This window comes from Apteryx rowi, unplaced genomic scaffold, assembly GCF_003343035.1.
Source record: "Apteryx rowi isolate R43461 unplaced genomic scaffold, aptRow1 scaffold_25, whole genome shotgun sequence".
Classification (NCBI taxonomy): Eukaryota; Metazoa; Chordata; class Aves; order Apterygiformes; family Apterygidae; genus Apteryx; species Apteryx rowi.
The window spans coordinates 4,974,219-4,998,690 of NW_020448863.1; the positions used below are offsets into that span (position 1 = coordinate 4,974,219).

Below are 24,472 nucleotides of genomic sequence, written 5' to 3' on the forward strand. Positions count from 1 at the left end.
AGTTCATGTCAACATGGTCCGCCTGTTTTGCCCATGACCTTTCTTCCTGAGAAGATGGAGCAGAGCAGTTAAAGCAGTCGGTGCTGCCCCAACAGCCAAATGCCACCTTTGCCTGCAGATGTCTAGATCTCCAGAGCAGCTGTCTAGAGGGGGGAGGTGGGCAGCAACTACTGGCAGAAGGAGCAGTTCTTCTAGTTGCGGTTGTTTCTGGTTAACTGCTTTCCCTCCTAGGAGGCAAAGTGGCAGGCAGCCTTATTCTCTTGTCAGGGAACAGAGACAACTATATTAGTCTGTTTTATTTGGAGAATAAGTGGAAATAAATAGTTCAGCCAGTGCTTCAGAAACAATAGTGCAAAGGATTGAACATTAAAATATATGAGGAATATCTTATTTTATTACTAGTTTGAGGGAGTTGGGTTTAACGCCGTTTGAGGTAATGATGCAAATCAAACACAACTATGCTGCATTTTGCCTTTGACAAAGTTGCTGGGTTTTTGTTTGTTTATTTAAATCTCAGAGGTCACAATGAGTCAGCTGAAGAACTGGTCTCTGGTGGTTCCCAGCCTGCAGAAGGCAAGTATCATTTCTTACAATTATCATAGGTGCATCTCCTGATCAATCACTACAATTTTAGATTTAGCCAGTCCAGGAATTTTTTTATTCTAGGTTGTTCTGTGAGAGAGAATTTACCTCTCTCAAAGCCAATTCTAGTGACAATTTGTGGTTATTCACAGCATCCTAATTCACATAATTGTCATCAGAAGGGCTTGCAGCACCTCCTTTCCCTCTAGCAGATTCTACTATAGCTAGGTTTTTGATTGATAGGATATTATGCTTCTGTCACAGAGTTTCTTCATATTTTGCCTGTTTTTCCAAGGAAATGAGGTTTATGCAATTGTATTATCTGATTTTAAAGACAGAATGTAGGGTGATACTGATATGTGTTTATTTAACATTTATTTGCTGTGCCTGGAGTCTGATCTGTACATGCTGTTTCCTTTTTCATCTTGCTATAAAGTTGTTTATTTTCACTTTTGAAGTTGTTCTTTTTAATAACTGTTTTCTGTTTGTGAAAATCCAAGTATTCTTCTCATGCTTTTTGCATTGTCTGTGAGAGATTAGAGGTGGTAGTGCTTAAAACTAATAATTTCATTGGTGAAGATCAGCAGTTTTCACAGTTACATTATTCACTTATCTTTATTTCAAGTGAGATTTATAACATCTCTATAAGAGATCCACCATCTGTAAGATTAGTGTCTTAAGGAATTTAATTTCTAAAAATAAGAGATATAGAACAAAAACTGCTTTAAAATGAATCCTTGAGGTGATTGTTTCTTGTTGTATAATAAAACCGCTGCAAACTTAAGGTTTTATTTTGTTTTTTGACTGTAGATACCACAAAACAGTCTTTAGTAAGTGTACCTGGAATGTCCTCTGGAACAGTTCTTGGTGCTGGAAGTATAGGAACCGAAATTGCAAATGAAGTATTAGAATTACAAAGGTAACAAAATTTTAAAATCTTATATTAGGCTTTTAAATAAAGGTGGAAAAGAAGTATAAGTGATTATGTGGGGGTTGTTCAAGTTCCATTTTTATTATTTTGCATCTAAAAAATATTTTTTGATTTGCAATGGCATTTATGGGATACCAGTTGTAACAGCCTAACATGAGCCTTCTACAGGGCCATACAAATCACTGGCCTTGATAAATGGTTTTGTACTGGGCAGGTAATTTCCCTTCTTAATGAAAGAACTATTTAACCATGACTTCAAAACTTTTATTCTGCTGCAGCTTCTTCACTTGAGGTTGAAATGGATAGATAAAACCATTAAGGAATGGAGAATTAGTTGCCTGTGAACAGAGTTTGTATTTTTCTGACAGCTGCTCTGCTAGCAGAACTTTCCTTGAAACAGTGCCCAGTGGAACACTTTCATAGCCTCCCAGATTGTCTTGAAAATGGAATAAAGTGATAGCTCAATTCCTTCTCAATACCCAGCTGTAGATTAAGAAACCTCACTTCATCATTCCAAATCAATTAAATCAATTCAAGATTTAAACTGTTAGTTAAAGATTAGCTGTTTTTTAAATTAGTTTTAGTAGGTTCCCAACATAATAGGTATGTCAGCATAGCCATGTAAATCCAAAGGAAGAAAGATAATTTTGATATTCTTGCCTTGTCCTTCTACATTTCTTGTTTTGTGCACCCATAGTGGTGCCTGGCTTACTTATGAAGGGAGAGATTACTCTTTAGCACTTTGCTCCATATCAACATTTTGCTGTTTAAGAATGTTTTTTAAAAGGCTCCGAGACAGCCGTTTCCAGGACTTTGGGGTGCACATGTACAGGAAAAAGTCTGTTTTCAGTCACGACTCTTTCAGGTATGAAGACTTCATCAGAAGATCCAACCTCTTTTGTTAAGGTCGAATATAGTTTAATGGTACTATCATCGCATCAGGACAAGGCACATCATTTAAGTGTCAGCTTTGGCTAGTGAAGCCATCCCTCAGGCCTTAGCTCTTGTACTTCCACCTTCAGGTGAAGAAGTGCCAAGAAACTGTTTATGTCAGCATAGCAGTGTGTACCAAGGTCCCATGGAAATCTTTCCAGTGACACTCTTCAACGATGCCTGAAAGACCATAGTAATATTAAATCTTCCAGTAAGGAATGCACCAGTTTTGGAAATGCTTATAGAAGTGTCAGGAATAGTTTCATATGCCATGGCATATTCAGCTTCTGCTGTTTCAGTAGTAGCTAAAGTGCTTTTGTGAGATTCACAAACAAAATACATAGTCAGAACCAGGTTGGGTAAACCTCTTTGAGACAGAAGAGCAAAGCCTATTTTTTTCTTTCCATTTCCTCTGGGACACATAAGTTCCCCGTGTGCACTGATATGCAGCTTTCTATTCCATGTTTACCAAGGTCAGTATAACCTGTTTCAAAATTCCAGACCTTAGCTGATTGATAACTCTGATATATTCATTTCCCACGCATTCCAAGGAGGACCCTTTCTAAGTAAATAGAAAACACTGTACAAACATACTGTAGCCATAATTACAGAGGAAATGCAAGACTTGCATTATTCTGTAGGACAAGTATGAAATGATGAATATGGTCAAGTGTAATTCATACCAATATACCAGGATCCTGACCAATAATGTTATTATATGGTCCCACCTCTTGAAAGAGGACAGGATAAAACCTTAGGGTGGATTTGATTAGTCCAGATTAGCCTGTATTTCCAATTCAGAAAGACTTCCCTTACTAACCTCTAACAAGTTATTAGAAATAATATTAGAAGATCTCTGTGAAATCCAGGATTATAGATCATCTCTTGATAACGTAGTTGTCTTCTCAGCTGTCTGTTCATCAGAAAATGCTATTTAATTTTCTGAAACAGTAGAAACAATGGCCTGAGCCTAACAGTATGATGCTTCTTACCCAGTTTTCAGTATTTTGGAATCACCTTCCAACAATGAAGTTGGAAGGAGGAAAACCACCAGCAACAACGAAAGGGAAAAAAAAGACAGGTGCCCTGAGCAAGAAGAATGGGATGTTATATTTTTGGTAATACTGTCCTTAATGTCTTTTCATCAGTACTGCCTGCAGAAAAGATGGTTGCTTTTATCAAATCTTTCTGAAGACCAGAGTAAGTTGGCAGAAGTTCTCATTTCTGACTAATAACCCAGGCATGCCCCAAGAGCTTAATTTTGACTCTTGTTCTAGASGCTTCAGTGAGCTCAGCAAGGTGATGTTCTTGGTTAAGATCACCTGGTCTTTACTGAAAATGCTCGTCCACATGACGATCCATGTCATCAACTAGAAGGAACCAGTCTATTATTTACATGAATAATAAATTTACTGGATAATGGAGGAATGGATGCACACCTGAGAAAGTTCTTGGAAGCTACCCCTTGAAGTTTTGGTGTTCATGTTAAGAACCACAAGCAATACTCTTTATGGTACCACATAGACAACAGTTCCAGGAACAGCATCTTCCTAAGGAACAGAGGGAAAGTTTGAGCTTTGCGTAAAGATCAGATCGACCCATTTTTCCTCCTCTGTGTCAAGTCTCAGATTTCAGCAGGTCTCGAGAAAGCAAAGTGTATCTGTTTTCACCTTAGGAAATGAGAATCCATCATGACGGACAGAATTGTGGAATTTTGAGCAGAGATTATGGAACTGAATTAATCTCCCCAGTTTCCCCAGGGGAATTTTTTGGAAAGGTGGAAATTTTTTTTTCCAAGAAGTCTGTTTAAATAGAATTCTGCTATACAATGGAGGCAGGATGACTGAGGCCTCTTCAGGGGAATCTTTATTATTTTGGRTTCTTCCAAATCCCAGAAGATCATCGGAGGTTTCTAGTGCACTACAGACCTTACAGAAGTTGAGTTTATTTATCAGGAAATTCAACTTTGATACTGTTCACACTATCATCATTTTTTTTTCTTTCTGTCTGCCTGTCATAAGCTGGAAGCTCTTGATGATGCCTACCTCCATATCTCTGTCTGAGATTCGTGTTGTAGATGTCTTGATTTCACTGTGCAAGTAAAGCATGGCTTTACTGGTTTATAGAGCAGCAGTTTAAGGCAACAGGACATTTACTCCAGTCTGACTTATCAAAGCATCTCTTCAGAAAGATCTGATCACAGTGATAGTCCAGACTTCCTTCTCATTTAAAAAGTGGGATGCTGGAAGAAATAAAAACCACAGATACCCCATTCTGGGCAAGTTTAGGATTCAAAGAATTGTGGAATCCTACCTTCCAGGACAGATACTTGTGAAAATGCTGGCAGTAATGAACACTCTCCTCAAGAAGCTGCATCAGGTTAGTTTCATTCTTCAAGTGATTGACTGAACTTAGTGTTTTTCTCATTTATGTTCACACCTTGAATACTGGCTAGCAAATGAAACAACAATATATTGCTTTCTTTGGGAACAGTCATCTTATTTCACAACTAATGGACTGAATGTCACAACAGTTTGAAAGGAAAAACGTTTGACTTGCCGGCTCCATCAGCCACAGCGATCTGAGCCATTTCAGTCTTGAGCAGACACGTTTGTTTCAGTGATCTTAATTGTTCATGGACGATGGAAATTTTGAGAAAAAAACTTCTGCTGACACTAATAGCCCAAGAAGTCGCTGTGCGGATGAAAGAAAAGGCTTAAGAGCAAAATCATCCAGGATAAGTAAACTATGTGATCCAAAGGGAGGCACTTTATCCAGTTATGGAAAAGAGCAATGGTGTTGTATAAGTAGAATCTCTGGCATCATATTTACCCTATAGTCCTGTATCTCGGGGGAGAATAAATGTTTTTATCTCTGTAAGAGGCAGAGACATTCACAAGTACAAATGGCCATTGAAGGCCTCATCAGTAACAAATGAATTTTTCTGGAGATGTCTAGACATAGTTGCCTGCACCCAGATATATTTCACTTTTCAGAAACCATTGCAGAGAACAAGGCTGTATTTCTTTTCAGCTGCAGAGTACGACTTCATGCTATTTCTTCATATCTTGTATGAAATCAGGTTACTATCTTGTGCACACTGGGGGATCAAAATTAGACAAAGGAATGGTCAAAACAAGATAATGCCAGCTCTGTTTCATCAAACACCATTTTTTTCCTTTGTGGCCACAGACTTAACCCAATAGAATGAGTGCACTTACTACCTGAATCTGCTCTCTGCACTTTTTAGTGTTGCTAAGACAGAGATGACTTTCAAGCTGAGCCTCAAGCATCACCAGGTTTTAAAAGATTTCAAGACTATACTTGCAACTCTACTTATGTGCACGTCTGAATTGGTTTAGCAYCTGATGAATGATTGTTTCAGTAAGGCAGCCCTAAATTCCTTATTCAATCTAGAGTCTGTGTCCTAGTTTTTAGAGATGGCAGTGCTGCTTACCAGATTGTGCATTGGATATTGGAATGTAGAGAATTAATAAATATTCTGCACAAATAACTAGATTTATTTAAGATATACTATTTATTCACTTAAAAAAAAAAAGTTTTCTCCAATTCTTTACCACATTTTTGATCTGAGCAAGTAATAGTTAGTAAAGCATCCAGAGTGCCCCGCTTCTTTTACAGCCTTGTTCTTGGAGAGTCAGAAAGAGCAGGGGGAGATGGGAGTGAGCTGTCCRAAAGGCACAGGTATGACATTTTCACTGTTAATTTCATATCTGGCATGTTCAGTGAGAGAGGATGGGCAGGAGCTCAAAGAATTCTGGTAACAGACAAGTGATCTTTATTTTTTAGCCAGAATTTAATAAAAATATGGAAAGACAGGTGTAACAATAATAACAGAGGCAGGATGAGGAGATATTCTTAGTTTTCTCTCCACCATTTAGCAAAACTTCCTTATGTTGTCTGTTTTCTGTTTTTTGAAATGTATCTGTGTGTCCCAGTGTGCTTACTTGTGAAACCTGCTGCTACTCTTTGGTCTGTCAGTGCTGATGGTTCAAAAGAAAAATAAAAGTATGCTCAAGAAATTACAACCCATCGTCTTTATTGATCACTTCTGCTTTTTGTTTTATAAAAACCTGTAGCAGGAGAATTTAGAGTCTTCAGGAGAATTTAAGACAACATTGTCTTGGATTAGCTAACTCATATTTCCTCATTGGGTAGGAGGGTGTTGGTGGGTTCTGCAACACAGACTATTTTTCATTTTATAATCTATGTGATTTGGTAAATCCACTATACATATATAATTTTAGGTTGCATTCTTCACCATCTGGGGAGTTAAGTCCATCACATCTCCTGAGGAAGTCACCTTCTCCTGTTTTAGCTGTAAACTGCAGCAATGTGAGTATTATCACTGCATATAAAAATCTAAAAGTAAAAAGTTACTGTCAGCTCAAAGCTGCACACTTTCCATGTCCAGTACCATATACCTCATACTTCCCAGGTTCTATATGCACCACTAGTGGAAGCACTAGTCTAGCAACAACAGAATAGGAAGTATGAGGTTTTTTGCTTTGTCTTTAAGCTAGAATGTATTGACATTGACATAGGTGATGTGACTGGGAATTTGTAGATAATGGTACTGGACATGGAAAATGTGTGCCAGTACATTTTGTTGCACTGGATTTATTTGCTGGATAATGAATTAAACCCTCGAGAAACCAGAGGCCATCACCGTGAAGTAGCTTTGACAGATGTGCAAGTATCACCCTGTATTTAAACCAAATCCAGTGCTATGTGAACCTTTCAAAAATGGAACTTTAAATGCAGTAGATCTTCCTTTCAGTGCATATTTTTATTTGCTCTGTTCTTAACACTGACAGCAATTTATAATGCTTCTGTAATGTAATAATGGTAATAAAATTTAGGCTTTAATTCTGTCCCTTTTACTATTTTTCTTCTTCCAGGTGCCAAATAAGGAGTTGATTCAGTTATGTCCTTCAGAAACAGAAGTTCTAGAGACTTCAGAACAAAACCAGGGTGCTATTTCATTTCCCAATAATGAACCTCTCCTCAGTAAGATTTATTTTATTTCTCTTTTGGGTATTTTGGGGGGTGCAGGGCAAGATGGTTCTTACAAATGGTATGATTTTATACATGGTTGTAAAGTGGTGCACTCAAAACTGTAAAGTTTTAAGAGATTTGAAAATACCATTGTGTTATTTTTAACATGAAAGACAAAATGCTAATAAAGCAGTTTTTATGCCTGTATTTCAGCCTTGAGAAACTTTCCCATCTCCCTCTTTTATTGATCAATTACTAGAGGTTTATTTATTTATTTAAACCTGTAGCTCTCTTCCAGTTGATCTATGAGCCCTTTATATCAATTAGGAAATGTACAGATGCTGATCCTCAAGTAAAGATTTGAAAAAGCATTTATCCAAGATAAACAAGGAAACATTTTTCATTGGTATTTAAGCTAAAGCATTTTACTTTACCCTTGTTAAAGGCTAAGAGTATGGAGTTGATTTCTGGAGCCAACACGTAGCAGCTTGTAAGGTTTCAGGAGTTCATCAGGCAAGAATTCAGGCACGTGATTATGTTTCCCCCTAAAGCGACATGAACTGAAAGCAGTTTTCTACTTCAGTGATATGAGCTTCACTGCATGGATACAAATTTTATTAGCTAGCAGATTGGGGTAGACCAATGAATTGGCAAGGGTTGAGTCTTAAAATCAAGTTATGTATGTCTTTATGGCACTCTGCTGACAGCCATTATTTGAATTATTTGATCTTTATGAACACTTGGATGTAAACATTTTCTCTTGACTCTTGACTTTCTCTCAAAGGCAGGTGCTATTTAAAAACAAATACGTTTTGAAAGTTAGCATATTATTCATGCTTTGTACTGCAAAAATAAATGTTTTAATAATTTTATAGGTGGTCATTCTCAGCTGGACTTTGCAATATGTGAAAATGATGACACTGCTATGACTGCTCTCATGAATTACTTGGAGGCTGATGGAGGACTTGGGGATCCAGCTGAACTAAGTGATATACAATGGGCTCTATAGTGTTGCTTTCTCATAATAAGAAGGAATGTAAAGTTCTTAATGCACAACAACCATACATCCTCAGTACTGTACTATAATTTTTTAACGTTTCATCTGAATTCATACTTACTACTATCTATATATTTTTAAATACTTAAGCCTTGTTCACAGAGAGATGGTTTCTGCTGCACCTATGGAAAAATACAATATTTTTTTCATGATGGAGAACCTTGAAATTTTAATATTGAACCATCTGTAACTGGAATGCTTAAAACACATTATTATATTTTTGCTAAGAAACTTTAACCAAAAGATACTGTACAATGTACAGGAATTTGTTTTTCTTAGCTGTAATGCTTAAAAAAAAGCTTGTAATTATTTTTTGTTTTAAGTGGAGGTATTGATTATCCATGTTACTTCTGTAGAATGTACTGTACTTACACAGTTTAAGAATATTTGTAGCTATTAAATTTCATTGAGATGATGATTTGCGCTCTCTACAGTTGTAAGGAAGGTGTTTAATTCCTAAACATTGCAGTCATTCCTTGCCCTTTTTGGAAGGGCAACTTTTGTAGTCAAAAGTAAAAGTAGAGCATACGATTCTGGGAGCCAGTATTTGAATTAGATCATCATAAAAATCAGAAGAAAAGGTTTTGAAAAAAATAAATTATTTCCCCAGTGGACAAACATAACAAGGGTATAAGGAAAGACAGGAAAAAATCTTAATTATTACACTGTATTATATATCATGTACTGTTAGAGGGACAGAGCATATAACCAAAGAAAAGTAATACTGTAACTATAATAAAGCACTTTGGTCTCACTACAGATTATTTGCTAATTAGAGAAATTTGGCTAGATTGTCTTGGTCCCTGAGTAAGGATATCAGTGTCTATCAATGAAAATGTTTAAATTATATAGTATCTTTTACAGTATCTGTGTTTTGGAGAGATTAAGGTGGTTTTCTATTTCTTGAGTTTGTGACTTTTTAAAATATTTTTGTGTAATATAGTGCTCTCTAAGTAAATGCTATGTATGATAATCTTTCGGGGGACAGGGTTTGCAAGGCCTGTATCCCAGTTATAGCAGATCACCCAGGAACATGGCACTTAATAGGTTGTATTAAAACAATATAGCATTAATACCCAGAGTGGATCTTTTATCTCTGGTATTGTAGGTGTAGGTAAATTTTTGCATCAATGGACTATACTGTAAAAAAAAAAAAAAAAAAAAAAAAAAAAAAAAAAAAAAAAAAAAAAAAAAAAAAAAAAAAAATTTAATTCAGATAATGAAAAGAAAGCATTGGAAGATTTATGAGATGTGTGGATATTTTTGTTTACTACAAATATTAAAGCTTAAACACAGGTACAATCACAAGCGCTATCACGTTTGTTTAACACTAACAGTGAGTAAAAGGCAACCTGTTTCAGATCCTCTTTTACAAAGACTGAGGTGTGTGTATAACTATATTTAAAGAACGGATAGGTAACCTCTGTAGGTAGCCACTAGATGTCATACTTCTACTGTTGGATAACTACCCTTTCATGAATGGATATAAGATTTTGTCACACATTGACTGCTGTGCTTTAATGGAGCAGCTGTATATCTTATAGATATGAAACATTTTGGAACTTATTAATTTTTTGGTTACATCTGGTCCAAGTTTCCTAGAATGGTTTGTTTGATTTTTTTTTTTTTTAAGTCTGTAGATTTTTTTCATTGAACTTTATGCGATTTCTTGCATTCACATATATATATATGGGGTTTTTTAAAGCATGGGGCCAAAATGATCTGTTGTCTAGCTTTACTGGAGTAAATTGTTTTGTTTTTTCCGCACAAAATGAAAATTTTAAGCAATATTGTGGATCAAATTGAGAAAAATAAACAGATGCTTTCTTAAGAATTGATCGAATTCCATTTGTGTAATTGAAAAGTGAAAAATTCAATTTTGCTGTTGTGAAATGCAGTTTCTTTGCAATTTCTCTTTTCTCTGCTTTTGATTGAGCATGAAGCTAAAAATAAATTCTAAATAAAACAAGAAATACTGTAGTTAACACAGAGAAATAAATAAATAACTTTAAACTTTCCAAACTTTCCAGACACAAAGTTTCTTTCTTAAATGATTTAGTTTAAAAATTATTCAGATTTTGTTACTGAAGGTATGTTAATTCTTTCACAAGATTTATATAACCATTCAGAATCAAACCGCTGTTTTTTGGATTCATCTTGGATTTCCCTAAAAAACGAAAAGAAAAAAGTAACCTTGAGTCTTTTTGCAATCAGTGATCAGTATTGTGGCTCTCAATTAATTTATCAAATCCTCTCTTTACCATTTGCAAAATTTTCTGATTTAAAACTGTCCTATACAAAAAGTGTCAGTTGTAAATATTTATGATGAATGAAGAGGCAAAATTAAGATTAATTTTGAATACAGTTAAGGTATTTACATGCTTATTTGAAGATAACAATACAATTCTATTAACTCAAGATATGGAGTTTGGGGGTTTTTTTGTTTTTTTTTTTTTTATTGCCACGGTACAGGTTATCAGAGGATGTGGTTAAATCAGGCTAATACAATACTACCTTTGATGCACTGTTTTGAGAGTCTGCCGATAATTCTACCCAGTCAGTGAATTTAAACATTAAGTACTCAAGCTTTCAGATCCTGGGCTCATTTTCTGCAAACATAAACAGGAAGGTTGAACTAATGTGGGTTTTGGTAGCTCAGGGCAATATTCGCTAGCCAGGATAACTTTGTAATCCAAACTAACAGGTATTTTCTAGGGACTAGTAAAAGACAATGTTGCAGCCTGATCAGGCTGTCTCTGAAAAGGAGAGTGCCCATAGCCTGTACCTGAAAGAGACTGTTAGAACAGCAGCAGAAGCAAACGGAGTACGTGGATACAATTCTTACAAAGAAAGTCTTGCCACAAGTAGGCATGGTGAGTGATAAAGCAAGTATTAACAAGCCCTTAAAAGCTTAATTAATTATCATGACTGTAACTGGAGATGGGTCAATTAATTTGTTACTGAGAGAACATATGAAGTTAAGGATCAGAACAGCTTGATGGGAGAGGAGTTCCGGTATAAGAAGCAGCTCATCTGGGAAACCAGGACCTGTGTTGACAGGAAAACATGAGAGAATTCTTTTCAGAATCAGGAGAAGAGAATGAAGATGTGGAACAGATCAATATCATCTGGGATATGGCTTGAATGAGAAAATATTCCGACTGGGTTAAAAGTAATAATCTGTTGGCCACCAAAAGGCTGAGTCAAGAGAAGAGGTAGACTGCAGCCAGGCTTGGAGTGGCATTTGATACAGAGGATTAACATAGTGTTTTGGAATACCACCATGTCTTACAGTAAGAAATCATGAAAAGAGATCAATATATTAAACCTTAATTTTTGCATTTCCTGTTACAGTAATTGACAATAGTTGCTGAGGAGAGGGGAAAAATCCTTTCTCTGCACTACAGGATGTAATTGTTTCTTGGATCCCCTTGGAGTTCTTAGGCAAGCACAGTGCAATTGCATGGATCTAAAACAGAGCTTTGTTCCCTGCTCCTCCTTTTATGTGGCACATTGTAGTTTGGACTTTTTCTGTGGATCTTATGCATGTTAGAGTGTTGAAAAATTTGATTTAGTCCCAAATGCAGAAGGCTGAATTGAGCATTTTGGTGGCCTCTGGCAGTTCTGTGTTCCTGTCCGTGGTCTGAACTGAAATGAGGGATTTCTTCCTGCATAAGCAATGCTGCTTCTGCCCAAACCCTGACTTCTGGCTTCTTTCACTTAGTCTTTTGCTGCCTTTTTGTATGTTCACATACATCATATAAATTCATAAAATGTTCTGGAATTCCAGGAAGTAATCCTCAGCTGGAAAGCTGAGTGCTACATAGGACTTCTCTGAAGATAATTTTATTCCCCATCCCTGATGAGAATTATTTTATTGTACACAAATATGGAGGTCAAGAAGATACCTGGGGGTATAGGATAGGTTCCTGCAGGTTACAAGATGTAAAGCTGGGTTTCAGAATGGTGGATTTAGAGAATCCAGAAAAAGGTAAGTGGAGTGGTAGATGAGCTGCTGCAATACAACTGCTGCTGTAGCACTTTCTGCATGTACCTCATTTCCAGAGAAAGCCTCTAGATAGGCCCCCTCTACTTTGACAGCACACTGTAATGGATAAATTTTCTGGGTTGTTCCTGGCTTAGTTGCTTTCAGACACTTCATATCATACTTATGTGGAAGTGACAGACTTCCTGAGATGTGTCATAACTTCTCCTGTCCCTTGGAAGTAGCCAACAGCAGTTTCACTCTTCTTATTTAAAGTCCTGGGGAACTACTGCCAAGATATACCAGCCTATTACATTAAATAAAGCATATTTAAGGGCTCTGAGAGGTGCATGTATTATGACAGGTCAGCTTCTGTGAAGTGCTTTCCAATTATGGTATATGGGAAAGAAAGGAGAATAAAGTACTGCAAATATATCTGATCTACTAAAGGATAAATGCATGTGTATGGGCAATTACAAGAGGGTTAAAGTGCATATAACTTTTTATCCTTGAGTAAGTTGTTTACATGTCAAAACTCTAGAAATAAACACAAGATCTTTGGAAAACATGGAAAGCTGTGTGGGAAAAGTCTCCGTTGTTCATTGCTTTCACAGTGCTGACCCCATCTGGGAGGTAAACTCTTTTCTTCCCCAGCATTTGCAGATCCAGAGTCTGTGTGCCCTGACATCAATCTGTTCTACAAAATTTAGGGGACTTTGGCAAGATATAACCAGCTGCTAAACACTTGCTCTGAAGAAGTGAGCTCAGAGTGGTGCAGGGCTGGTGGCCACTTCAGGCTGTATGGACTGTAAGAGCAGCTGTGGTGTTTCAGACTGCCCCTTATTCTGTGGCCAGCAATGGATATAAGGAGAAGAACAGGATAAGCATAACAACTGCTTGCAGCTTGGGGGATTTCCTGCACTTGATTTGGTCTGTCTATTTAGTAAACCCTAAATGAAGTCTATTCCAAGGGAGTCTGGTCAAGCACCCCCCTCGAGCCCGTGTGAAGTACTTGAATCTACAGCATCCTTTAATTTGGAGTGCCACAGCTCTCCCTTCTGCCACATGAAGAGCCCCTTTCGTCTGCTTTGAACTGGGCTCCTACCCAGCTTCATTTGGTGATTGCTGCTTCTTGTACTGGCAAAGACAGTGAACAGTCATGTTTTATCTTCTGTCTCTGTGTTACTCATGACTTTTCAGATTTGTATGACAGTCCCTCTTTATGGACCCACAGCTTCAAAACTTTGTAAATCGTACAGCGCTGCAGAACTGTCTTGCTTGTGGTTTATTACAGTAATTTGCAGCATGCTCCTAGATTGTATTTTCAAAAAAACATTTATTTAGTTTGTTGTAGTATGTTTTAACTCCTGGGGCATTTTTGTGTCCAAGTTCTGTAAGGAACATTTAAGTTTCCAGTATAAAAACGTGTTGTGTATCACAGAAATGAGAGGTCATTATTTCAAAGTTCTTACAGTTGCTTTGGTAGAAAGCCATGGGAAACAGTCCAACGTTGTGGGAGTTTGCAGATAAACAAAAAGATCAAATGAAATGAAACACTAGATACAGTTGCAGGAAAAACTAAAGTTTTCCCTAAAAAAGTACAGTCAGGATAACTACTTATGTAAGTGGTCTAAAGTGCAATTCTATACTATGGTACAAGCAAAATACTTGTACAGTGGGCATTGTGGAATGGTACTCAACTCAATTCCTTTGTGCTAAAGCAAAGGGATTTGGATTGCTGTTTGTTTTCCATCTCTGTATTTGTCATATTTACACCTCCAAATATTTAGTTTCYGGTAAGCTTCCTTATCACAATCACTTTAATGGCATTTCAGCTTTTGTTGATAAGCACAAGGGCTAGTAGCTCTGTAGCTGATAGCGGTCTGAGGGGAAAATATTTTAAACATACTAGACTGGATTATTTTCCTGCTTAGACTAGAATGCAACTGCTGCCTTTTCATGCAGTCATTTCCGCTGAATAATCAAACTCGCTGGGCTAATCCATCCTCTCCTGTACTTTTGTAAGTATTGGTTTTAGGTTTCTACAGGTTACCTAGAAACAGAATTTGAAATTTCACCTTAATCTGAAAGGAGTTGGGCACACTGGGTGGAACTTGTACTGCTGCAACAGTTCATTTATATTAGTAAGCATGTGCCTTTTTGGAAGGACTGGAAAGTTGTCATTTATAGCTCCTCATCTTGCTGTTTTCAGCCTGCTTTTAATATCTTGTTTTAATCAAGCAAAGGCCTTAGGACAGGGTAATAGTGAATGAGGCTTTCAAAATTTGGATTTGTTGAAGGCATTTGCAGTCCTGCTGACTGTCCCACCCAAACAAATACAGAGGCAAACTTGTTCGAGTATTTTTGGAACAAGAAATTTGAAAGGTGTAATTTAATCTAAGAGAGTCTAGCAATTAGCTTTACATTTTTATGGCAGGAAGCTTTTTATAGGACAGAACTTCTAACCAGTTCCAGGAGTTCTAATTGAGCGTCTTTGCATGTTAAGAAATAATTCCAGTTGCTGATACGGGAATTAGGCACATGCTGTATGGGATGACTGGATTGGTTTTTTCTTCCCAAGTGATCAGACTTTAATAGGTATTTTTATTTTGGTCACTGATGTGCAGGGAAATGTATGGGCAACTTCTATTTGTAATTCAGTGAACTGCCCACAGTAATCTTGTGTGTGTTATTGGATCATCAAACTATTCCTTGCTGTTAAACAACTTGTTAAGCTTTTCCCAACCCTTAAAATAGTTGTAATGGAGAATGACTTTTTAGCTCTTTGCAATTTTATTTCTTCTGAAAGTTGAGTTTCACTGAGCAGCAAGACCAGAATTTGTAGGACTTTTGATATGTCTGGAGTGGATATTAACACTGTCATTAATTGTATTATACTATATTATTGAGTGCCAACCTGACTCCACAGGAATCAGTAAGATTCTCTGCCTCTGGCTTCAGTGTGGCCAAGATCAATATTAAGAATAATTGCCATGTGACTGTTAAAATTGAAATTCAAGTATAAAAATGGGCCAGGCATATACAGACATCCTCTCTCTTTCCAGCTAGGCTTTTTTGTTTGTTTCTTTCTTTCTCTTCAGTTAACATTGCATAGATATATGGCGATGTATATATGTGTGTGTTTGTGTATGTATTTAATCCACTATAGCCATAGACTGCAAATGAGATCATCAGAGCAGAACATTTTTTGCCACTTGTGGATGTAGTAATCTTTCTTTTAATAAGAGCAAACTTTCTAAAGGTTGTTGCTTTTTAGGAATTAATACATTTAAGGCATATACAGCTAAGAGGGAAGAAAAATAAAAAAATACAGCATTGCTGATGTCTTGCATTCAAGGATAGTGCCATAATTAATCACATGGAGAACAAGTTATATCTAAAAACAGCATTTTGGCAAGATGCTTATGTCAAAACAATGAAATAAGTTCATATTTCACCTAACTTACTTCATTGTTTATAGTAAAAAGGATCTTCAGTATTTCTACTAAAGATGTGTTGTTGCCTTTCTGCCGTTTCAGGGAAGTTTGTGTCTTTTTTTGTGTGTGTGACTGAATAGTTTTTAAATTGCTTTTCAGCATCTTGATGGAAATACAAGACGTATTTTAGCTAAGAGATATGGATAGTCACTTTATATTTTAAGATTAATATTAACGGTTTTGAAAATCATAAAGCATAGAAGTGTTGTAGATTCTTAATGATGTTTCTTATCATTACTCCCTTTCATGATGGTTAAATTTAACCATCAGTTAAAAAACTGCAGTCCTTGGTAGTTGTTCAAAAGGAGTTTTGCATAATCAGAGGGGTTAATTTTATGAACTTAGATTTTGAAATAGTGGCTTAAAATTGATTTTATATATTTGAATTTTCAGCTGGAAAAAGCATAACCAAAAATAGCTTTTAAACAAATATTTTAAAAATACCTGCAGTGTATGAAAAGGTGCTGTTATAATTTTTTTAAATGATGTAGCATCTTCCCTGTGGAAGGATCTCTGCTTTACAAATACCACTAATTCTGTGATAACACTGTGCACTGCTGTGTCGAGAGATCCCAGAGCTACTTCTGAGCAGGCTGTTTTGTGAATGGCACAGTCCAGCACCAAGCAAAGGAAATCCTAGAAATCAGCTAAATAAGAGAGCAAAGCTGGCAGGACTGACCTAATTGGCTTTTCTTCCAGCTTCTAGCTCCAGGTCCAGCTTGGGCGTCTCCACGCAGCACTACTCAGCATGGGGTAAATATAGCCTAAAAGCTTACTCTCAACGACTTTTTAGTGTAAGTAGCTTTATTCACTTGACTAGCTCTGTTTAGAATTAGTCACGTGTTTAAGTAAGTATTTGCACTCAGTCTACAAGGTAGGACTACATTCTGTGGATTAAAGTGCTTCTTTGGTTGGTGATTAAGTGAAATTTTTAACAGCTTGTGTCAGCACAAGAGTTCTGCACTGGAAGCAAAACATCTGAGAGACAACAGAAAAACAGYTGGAGCCACAGGCAAAGATTTCAGTTTTTAGTAACAGTTTACAGCATCAAAATTGTACTGRGGTATTTTGCAGATCTGTAGTTAAAAATCACGTAGAAGGGATCTGCACCTCAATTTTAAATCTATCAGATTTTTAGTACAACAATTTTAGTCAAAGTATTTCTTAAAGAAATGCACGAGATCATTAACAGTAGAAAAGGTATTAATAGCATTTTCTTGTGTATATATTTCAATAAACACTAAAGAAGCACCAACTTCTTTTTATCTCACCGACGACACTGCAGTGCAAAGGGCATATGCTGAAATTTCATAACAAATGTAAACGGTAATGACTGGCTGAGCAGAGTTTCTGCTGTGGCAATAGGAAACTTGGCTGAAGAGCAAAGCCAGGATAAACATACAAATTCAGCAGTCATTTAGCTTAAGCAAAGTCATACACAAATAGCTGCAAACTTTACTATACATATGTGACTTCCCTTTTGAAAACTCCAGATTTTTAAGCTTTGCCTATCAGTTCTCAACGTCTCCTTATTATCGCTGTGTATCTTTAGCAATTAGCTTACTTTAGCAATTAGCTTACTTTCTTCAGGCCCGTAAACTGAAATGGAAGCTATTTCCAATCCACTGTTGAAACTTGGGCCGCTGTATGGGAAAAATGGAAAGATTCACGAGGCCAGAAGGATAAGGAGCAAGGGAGCCCAGTTTGGCTGACTAGCATGAGTGAGAGTCTCTGGAAATGACCATGTTACTTGCAATCTAGCTTAAAATAAATATTGATCATTCAGTGCTGAAGCTGCCTTTTTCAAATAGGTGTGATCATTCCCCACTCCTAAATCGTAATGAAACAGAAGAGTATTTATTGGTTGGGATTTGAGTCCCCCAGCTTATTTCCTTATGTATGCTTCTCTCCTTAAGCCTTTATGTGATGAGTTTAGCACCCTTGCTTGGCTTGTATTTCTAAAGTGTGTAAGGCAGTTAGGTGCCATCTCTTATAACATTTTCATGAGAAGTGAAGGCCTTACCGTCTTCTGCTTCTTTGAAAATATCAGCTCTTCAGTCACTTGCACATAGCCTACATGTAACAAGTCTTGCTGTCAAGACAAGTGGAAATTAAAACAGAGATGGACTCAACAGAACTGACATTTTTCATGTTCCAGTTTTATGAGATATCCCCAATCTCACTGGGGTGATTCAGAGCTGTGTCTCACCTCCTCTTCTTCTGAATAAGGAGGATTCAAATAGGTTTTTACCCCATCTCCATAATAAGAAAACTGGAGTGAGACTGACTTGATCTACAAAATCTCATTATCTGGCTTTTAATTTGAGAATATTCTTGGGAGTACTCTGGCTACAAGTACATCTGAGATACCAGTTAATTGAGTTTAAGACTGGGAAGCGTAATTAGATCATCCAGTCTGAAAATCTGCTAGGATAGCACAGGTGTTACTGCTGTTTGGAGCTAACCAACTTGTATTGCTGTGGGGTCTTTTTTGTTAACTGTAGCTTTGGCAGGGGAGATCTTTTTTTTTTTTTTAACCTTTTACTAATGTTAAACTAATCTGGATTAATAATGCTGCCAATGGAATTCTTATGCTTGAAGGTCTGGTACAGCACACAATAAAAATAAGACTTAGTTTAGGTATTTATAGGTATAGCTATGTGTACCTTTAGATGCTGTACCTCTGCAAACATTACCTCCTGAACCTACATGTTTGTCTTCTTACAGAATTAGAAACTTGGATGTGGGCGTTGAATGACCCTATCCCGAGGTCATGCTAAAAGATCTTAATTGCTAGTCCATGGATTGTTTCATGCTGTGCTCTCTCTCCACTCTTTGCCAAGTTTGCAAACGCAGGTTATAACATAGCACCAGCTGTGATCGTGTTTGTTTTGTAGTATGTAAATACTTGCGGCTCAGATACTGGGGTGACCCTCCTGATAAGTTTTATATGTTTGCAGCCTACAGCCGAAGGTACTGTGCAGATGGGAGGAGGTGTTTGTAATGCTCGGGTCTGTGAGAACCTCAAGATAAAGGGTGATTCCCACCACGGGAGCTCTTACCAGCAGGCAGGAAACAGCTGCTGAGCTGAGAACAAACAAACTAGGACAACTTTTGGAATCAAGATTCTTCTTCAGATTTTTAATTCAAAACCAGTCAGATCTACAGCCAAACTCAAATACTTGCCTGCTATCTTCAGTGGTGTGACAAGGCTGAGCACATCGGCCCTGAGAAACTAAATCTCCCATAAAATCTCATGCCTTTGGGAAGTGGGCACAAGTGAACCATCCTCATTGCAGTAGATCTGCTTCTTGGCAATGGTTTGGCAGACAGACTCCAGTGCTTTAACATCAGTGCCTAGACCTTCATCTGCCCTCAGTGAGGCTGGTTAGAGTTTCTTCTTGATCTCACAAGGAGCTAGAGCAGGTCTCTTTACTTACATTAAAGATGCATTTGATGACACAAATATTGATGCAGAATTTGTTGTAAACCCGTGAAAGAGAAGGAAATTAACAGGGAGCTTTTACATCTCTATTTATATTTTAAGTTACATTGCACATACAAGGATACCAAGTTGAACAATCATCAACTAGCCTGGCACAGTCCAATTTTACTGCCTTGCTACGGACTACCTGTGTGACCTTGGGGAATTCAGTTAATACTGCTGTCTCTGTTTCTCACCTGTAAAAACAGGGCTCAAAGTACTTCCACACTTCAAAGGCCTTTTGTGAGAATGAATGCTCAACTGTTGTGGGAAAAGGGATTATAAAGTGCACAAGACAGAGGAACACCAGACATTAGTGATACTCTGCTAGTTTTCTTGGGAAAGCAGCACATATGGAGAGTTAATAATTGCCAAATGCAATTATCTCCAAGCTAGAGGCTACATTTACGAACTACGCATAGAGTAGATAGATAATGTCATACAAGTATAAGGAGATCAATACTGTCATAGCTTGTACTCTAGCCTAGGGATGGGCTGGAAAGTTCTTGCTAATATGTTAATGGATTAGGACACAGTTGGGTTAAAATCAAAATATTGCAGATGGTACAATGTGAAAGACTTATTCTGCTAATGCTGTATTCCCCTAATACTAAACCTCCCATAGCCTAGGGTGCCTCTGCAGAAGAGCATCAGGGAATGCTGCAGTGGCAGGACGTCAAGAACTCAAAAATTCTGTTTTTTGCTGCTGTTTGCTGCTTTTGACTCATTGCCTGATGAGGAAAGTTAGAACCTTAAAGTAATGATTTTCTGGTAACTGTCTACTTCAAAAGCAGAAAATAAGCATGATTAGCAAAACTTGAGTTGCTTGTGAGCAACTGCACTTGCAAGCAGCCACACCATTTTTCTGCCTGATTCATTAAAGTCTAATCAATATCTGAGACACAGCTGCTGACTAGGAAACCAGCAGATGGAGTTGATCTGTGATTGCCTGAAGAAAATGATAACTTGTGAGTGCATTAGCCGTACGCTTCTGTTACTGCAAACACTGTTTATATTGAAATCTCACCAGATTGACAGTAAGTCTGAGTTCTAACTGTGACTTGACTTTTCTAAAGTTTTGGAGGAAATTGCATGTGAAGATGAGCTTTGTGCTAAAAATAAAGTCAGTGCTGTGCTGCTATCTATAGTATTTCCTGTCTCACAATAGTCCACCCAGCTGTATTCTCTATAGCTGAATATTAAATCCCAAATAATGATGCACAGAAAACATAATTCTGCAACGCAATATACTGCCAACGGCAGCTGTAGATTCACTATCCTCACGTGTTAATACACTACAAAGGTTCCTTTCAGACCCGTTTAAGACTGGGGCCCACTGAAAAGAGGTGCGTGGCCAAAATACATCTCTAGGGCATTCCAGGTTCACATGTGGGATTGCTGGGAGCTGAAACAATCACCCATATTAGTCACAGCACAAAGACAGCACTCAGACTAGGCCAGAGAAAACAGTCAGGTTTCTCTGAAATTCTACAGAATTTTGGTCCCAATTAGAAAGCACATGGGAACGGCAGAGCTAATGCAAAATCTCGTTTTCATTCACCAACTTCTGTGAATAACAGAGGGAGGAAATGCAGAAGGAACCTCAGTAGGTTCAAGAGCAGCTCCAGCATCAGAAAATGATATGCAGCAGTAGCAAACCTGAAATGAAACACGCTTTCTCATAGCTTCTTTCCCCATTTCCCATCTTTTTTCCTAAGTTAAATATGTTTCTTGTTCACACTCAGTGTACTGGCTTTGCCTTTCTGACTTTCATAATGGTTGGATATGGCACAGAGCAACCCCAGCTCCAGTCCTCTCTTCTGGTCAAAAATCAATGTACTATGAAATAGCGGACCTGCTGCTGCTCACATTATCAAAGGATCACCTGCCAATGTATTAAAAATCTCACAGTAAGAGGTGAGTGTGCTAAAATGAATGTCCTTTGAAAATAAGGTTATTCCATTTACTACTTTGCTGGATAATTTTCAAACTTTTGTTTGGCCTTATAGTCAATATTTTTTCTTCCAGATCGTTGAAACACCCCAGAAAGCTTCTGCCTAAGCACCTCCTTCCAACCAAGGCAAGTCCTATCATTAAGCGTAGGCATTACTAGCCTTGCTCGCTTGGGAGAGAGATGCATTGCAGCACTGTACAGTGGGGATCGCAGCACAGYGTGCAACAATGAAGCAAAGGCACACTGGGCATGCAATGTGCTGGCACAATATATTGCCATAGCTATGAAAAAGTACAGTAGTTTGTTGTCTGACAGAGTCTGCATGATTTATGCCCCAAATGGGTGCATGGGGCTTGCTTAACACAGGCTTCATTCTAATGTTACAGCTTGTTTCCTTTATTCCACGGTGCTCTCTGCTGCATGAGTTTGATACAAAACTGCCCCTTTTCAGTCATTTCAGGAATGATATTTTACAGTCGGATGCTGAATTTCCTGCCTCCTATTAGTCTCCATTATTTCAAGCTTAGAAGCTATACTTTTCTTTTGAAACGTTATTATGATGATCTGAGGAAAGTGGATAATTTTCCTCTGTCACATGAACATTATTTGAACAAGATTTAAATGAGTCAGGGATGGAAAAAAGAATGACTGTGGTTATTGCTCATTGCAGTTCTCTCATCTCTCACCCTCCCTGGGATCTAAAAGCCATCCATACACTGAGTGTGATCCCCAGCTTGTATACACTGTCATCGCCACATACAAATCACTGCAGTGCCTCTGTCTTTCTCAGCATCTAGCCTAATATGACAGCATGCGATCTGTGATTTAACTGACAGATGTGAACCACCACAGAGCCAGATAAGTCCCCAGTGAGTGCACTTGGGCACAGGCAGCAGAACAAGTTACTCCCAACAAAGTTCATGCTAGCTTAAGTTCAGAAACATTCGCTCCAGATCTGCTGGTTCTGGCTAGTGACGCTTTGCTTTAAGTATCATTCTGTGCTGTTTTGACTTTTTTTCCCCCCCACGCTACAGAGCTTGTCTGAAAGGCTGGAGGGGATTTCTTCCTCAAGTGGGAGCCCTCAAGTGGATAGATAGGCAGAAAAGCTGCAGAGCACCAACAACTAAATGATATTAACTCTTCCTGAACATCATGCAGATGCAAACTTCAGAGTGCTGTGGAATTCATAGCCATGAAGAGAGCACAACTGTCTATATATACACTTGCTCCTCCTGGTCCATCAAGGTGCACCTCAGTGCCACTGGCAAGGTGGAAGCACAGCTCTGTGGTGTCCGGCAGTTATCTTATATGTTCTTGCCTCCAGGAGCTGCTTCTGTGGTTTTAAACAGAAAGCAAGTGTTTACGACAGGCAACAGTGAGGGATGGAGGACAGAGACAAGGATGAGATGACCGTAGATTGCTGTTATGTAACTTGGCATTTTTTAAATATATTAGACATGTGGAGGTAGAGGGTTTAGAGCCCGTCTGTAGGTACTTGTCCATTACCTCTGTCTTTCCTGCAATGTATCTGAGCAAGCAGAAGGGCTTCTCCCCACACATCTCGTAGCTGTGGCAAACTGTTGGGCTGCAGTAGGAGTGCAATTGCTGGAGAATTTTGTTGTGGAAAGTCTGGTTATTCAGGCTTCTAAAACCCAAGTCCCATGACATATGTCCTACGTGTCCATGATTTCCAGAGTTGGAGGCTTTAGTAGGCTCCCACGTCATGAAACTTTCAATTTTCCTCACTTAGCTCCCTGTCTCATTCCCCAGTGAGAAGCTGCCAAGTTTCTTGTGCGAGACTTCATCTGCCAGCAGAGATTGCTGCCCAAACCGCCGTTAGCTGAGTGTCCAGCCTCTGCCATTTCCCCAGTTTCTGCCAGCTTGCAGCAAGAGAACGCAGCGCCAGGGACTTCAGCCTGGGTCTCCTGCCCAGCAGCCCAGAGAGCCACGGCAGGCTTGCCCTGCCGCACACCTCCACTCCTCTCGTGCACCACGATATGAATGGGAGCGGCCAGATGCACTGCCACCTCTGCACCACATCTGTTGAAATTGCATTTCCGTCATTGGCATCATTTGTGGTTTTGTTCAGATTTCTCTTTAATTGTTAAAGAATGTCGCAGGTCTTTTTATGTCCCACCAATCCATCTTTTGAAGAAGTATAGCTATTGTATTCATGTCTTGAAATACCTCTTGCTGAGGATTCAGAAAAGCTGCTGCACTCTGGCCCTAGGCGTTGAGGGACAGCAGCTTTCTCTGGGGCCCAGAAGACATTTCCCATAGCATTTGTGGGAGTCACTGGAAATGGTGCACGTCCATCCGAGATGCACGTCAGCACAACGTCTCCCATTTTGAGAGCGCACTAAACCTTGCTCTCCCTTCTTCACCTCCCAGGCTAACTGCTCRAAGTCTCATGCATCCACATAGCAACAAGCTGTGCAATCCCACTGAGTCATTCCCATGCTAATATTTTATTGATGCTGGAAGTTCAGATCGTTATTAACAGAGATTATTTCCACCTGTGAGATTCCAAAAGCTCTCGGCAGAATGGTGCAATGATCAGGCTAGCTGCTTCCCCGTTGAAAGCAAATTCCAGCATAAATAAATGTGGAAACTCAGCACAAAGGAAGGGCTGTGAGTTCTGGGCAGAAGGAGACTTTCACCGCCCCTTGTTTTGGAAATGTCATTGCTACGTTGAGGGCTGGATGAGATGAATTTTTCAAAACTGCCTGAAACTCATTCTGGTTGATGCCTCTGGGGGCCTGCGCGAGTCTCCCAGCCTTCCTTTGATGTGTGTCTCCCAGTTAACACAGGAGCGATCAGCTGCATAATTTTTATGAAAAGCAGGAGTACGGCTTGCCTTAGTGTTTGTCTATATGTAAAATAAGACATGTTTAATTTAAAAATACCACCACATACCTAATGCAGTTTTGGTAGCTGACAGCCCAAACTGATTACTCTTGCCTACAGGGACTCTGTGGGCTGAATGTCAATGTTTTTAAGTCCTTTTTTCACCATAAGTGTACTTTATCC

General features: G+C 38.4%; 1 protein-coding gene across 12 annotated transcripts in view; it reads left to right on the forward strand.

Annotated features, from left to right (window-relative positions):
• The window catches only part of ARNTL2 (aryl hydrocarbon receptor nuclear translocator like 2), a 36,564-nt gene extending 26,108 nt beyond the window's left edge, over positions 1-10,456 (forward strand). For 10 of the 12 annotated variants that reach the window (XM_026066822.1, XM_026066824.1, XM_026066823.1 and 7 more), the window contains 6 exons: positions 518-573; positions 1,393-1,501; positions 6,089-6,151; positions 6,715-6,802; positions 7,369-7,477; positions 8,341-10,456. In XM_026066822.1, coding sequence (XP_025922607.1) covers positions 518-573; positions 1,393-1,501; positions 6,089-6,151; positions 6,715-6,802; positions 7,369-7,477; positions 8,341-8,474 — 559 coding nt within the window. In that variant the 3' untranslated portion in view covers positions 8,475-10,456. The remainder of the gene's footprint in view (positions 1-517; positions 574-1,392; positions 1,502-6,088; positions 6,152-6,714; positions 6,803-7,368; positions 7,478-8,340) is intronic. The other 2 variants (XM_026066827.1, XM_026066831.1) reach the window with 1 other exon arrangement.
• The last annotated feature ends 14,016 nt before the right edge of the window (positions 10,457-24,472 follow it).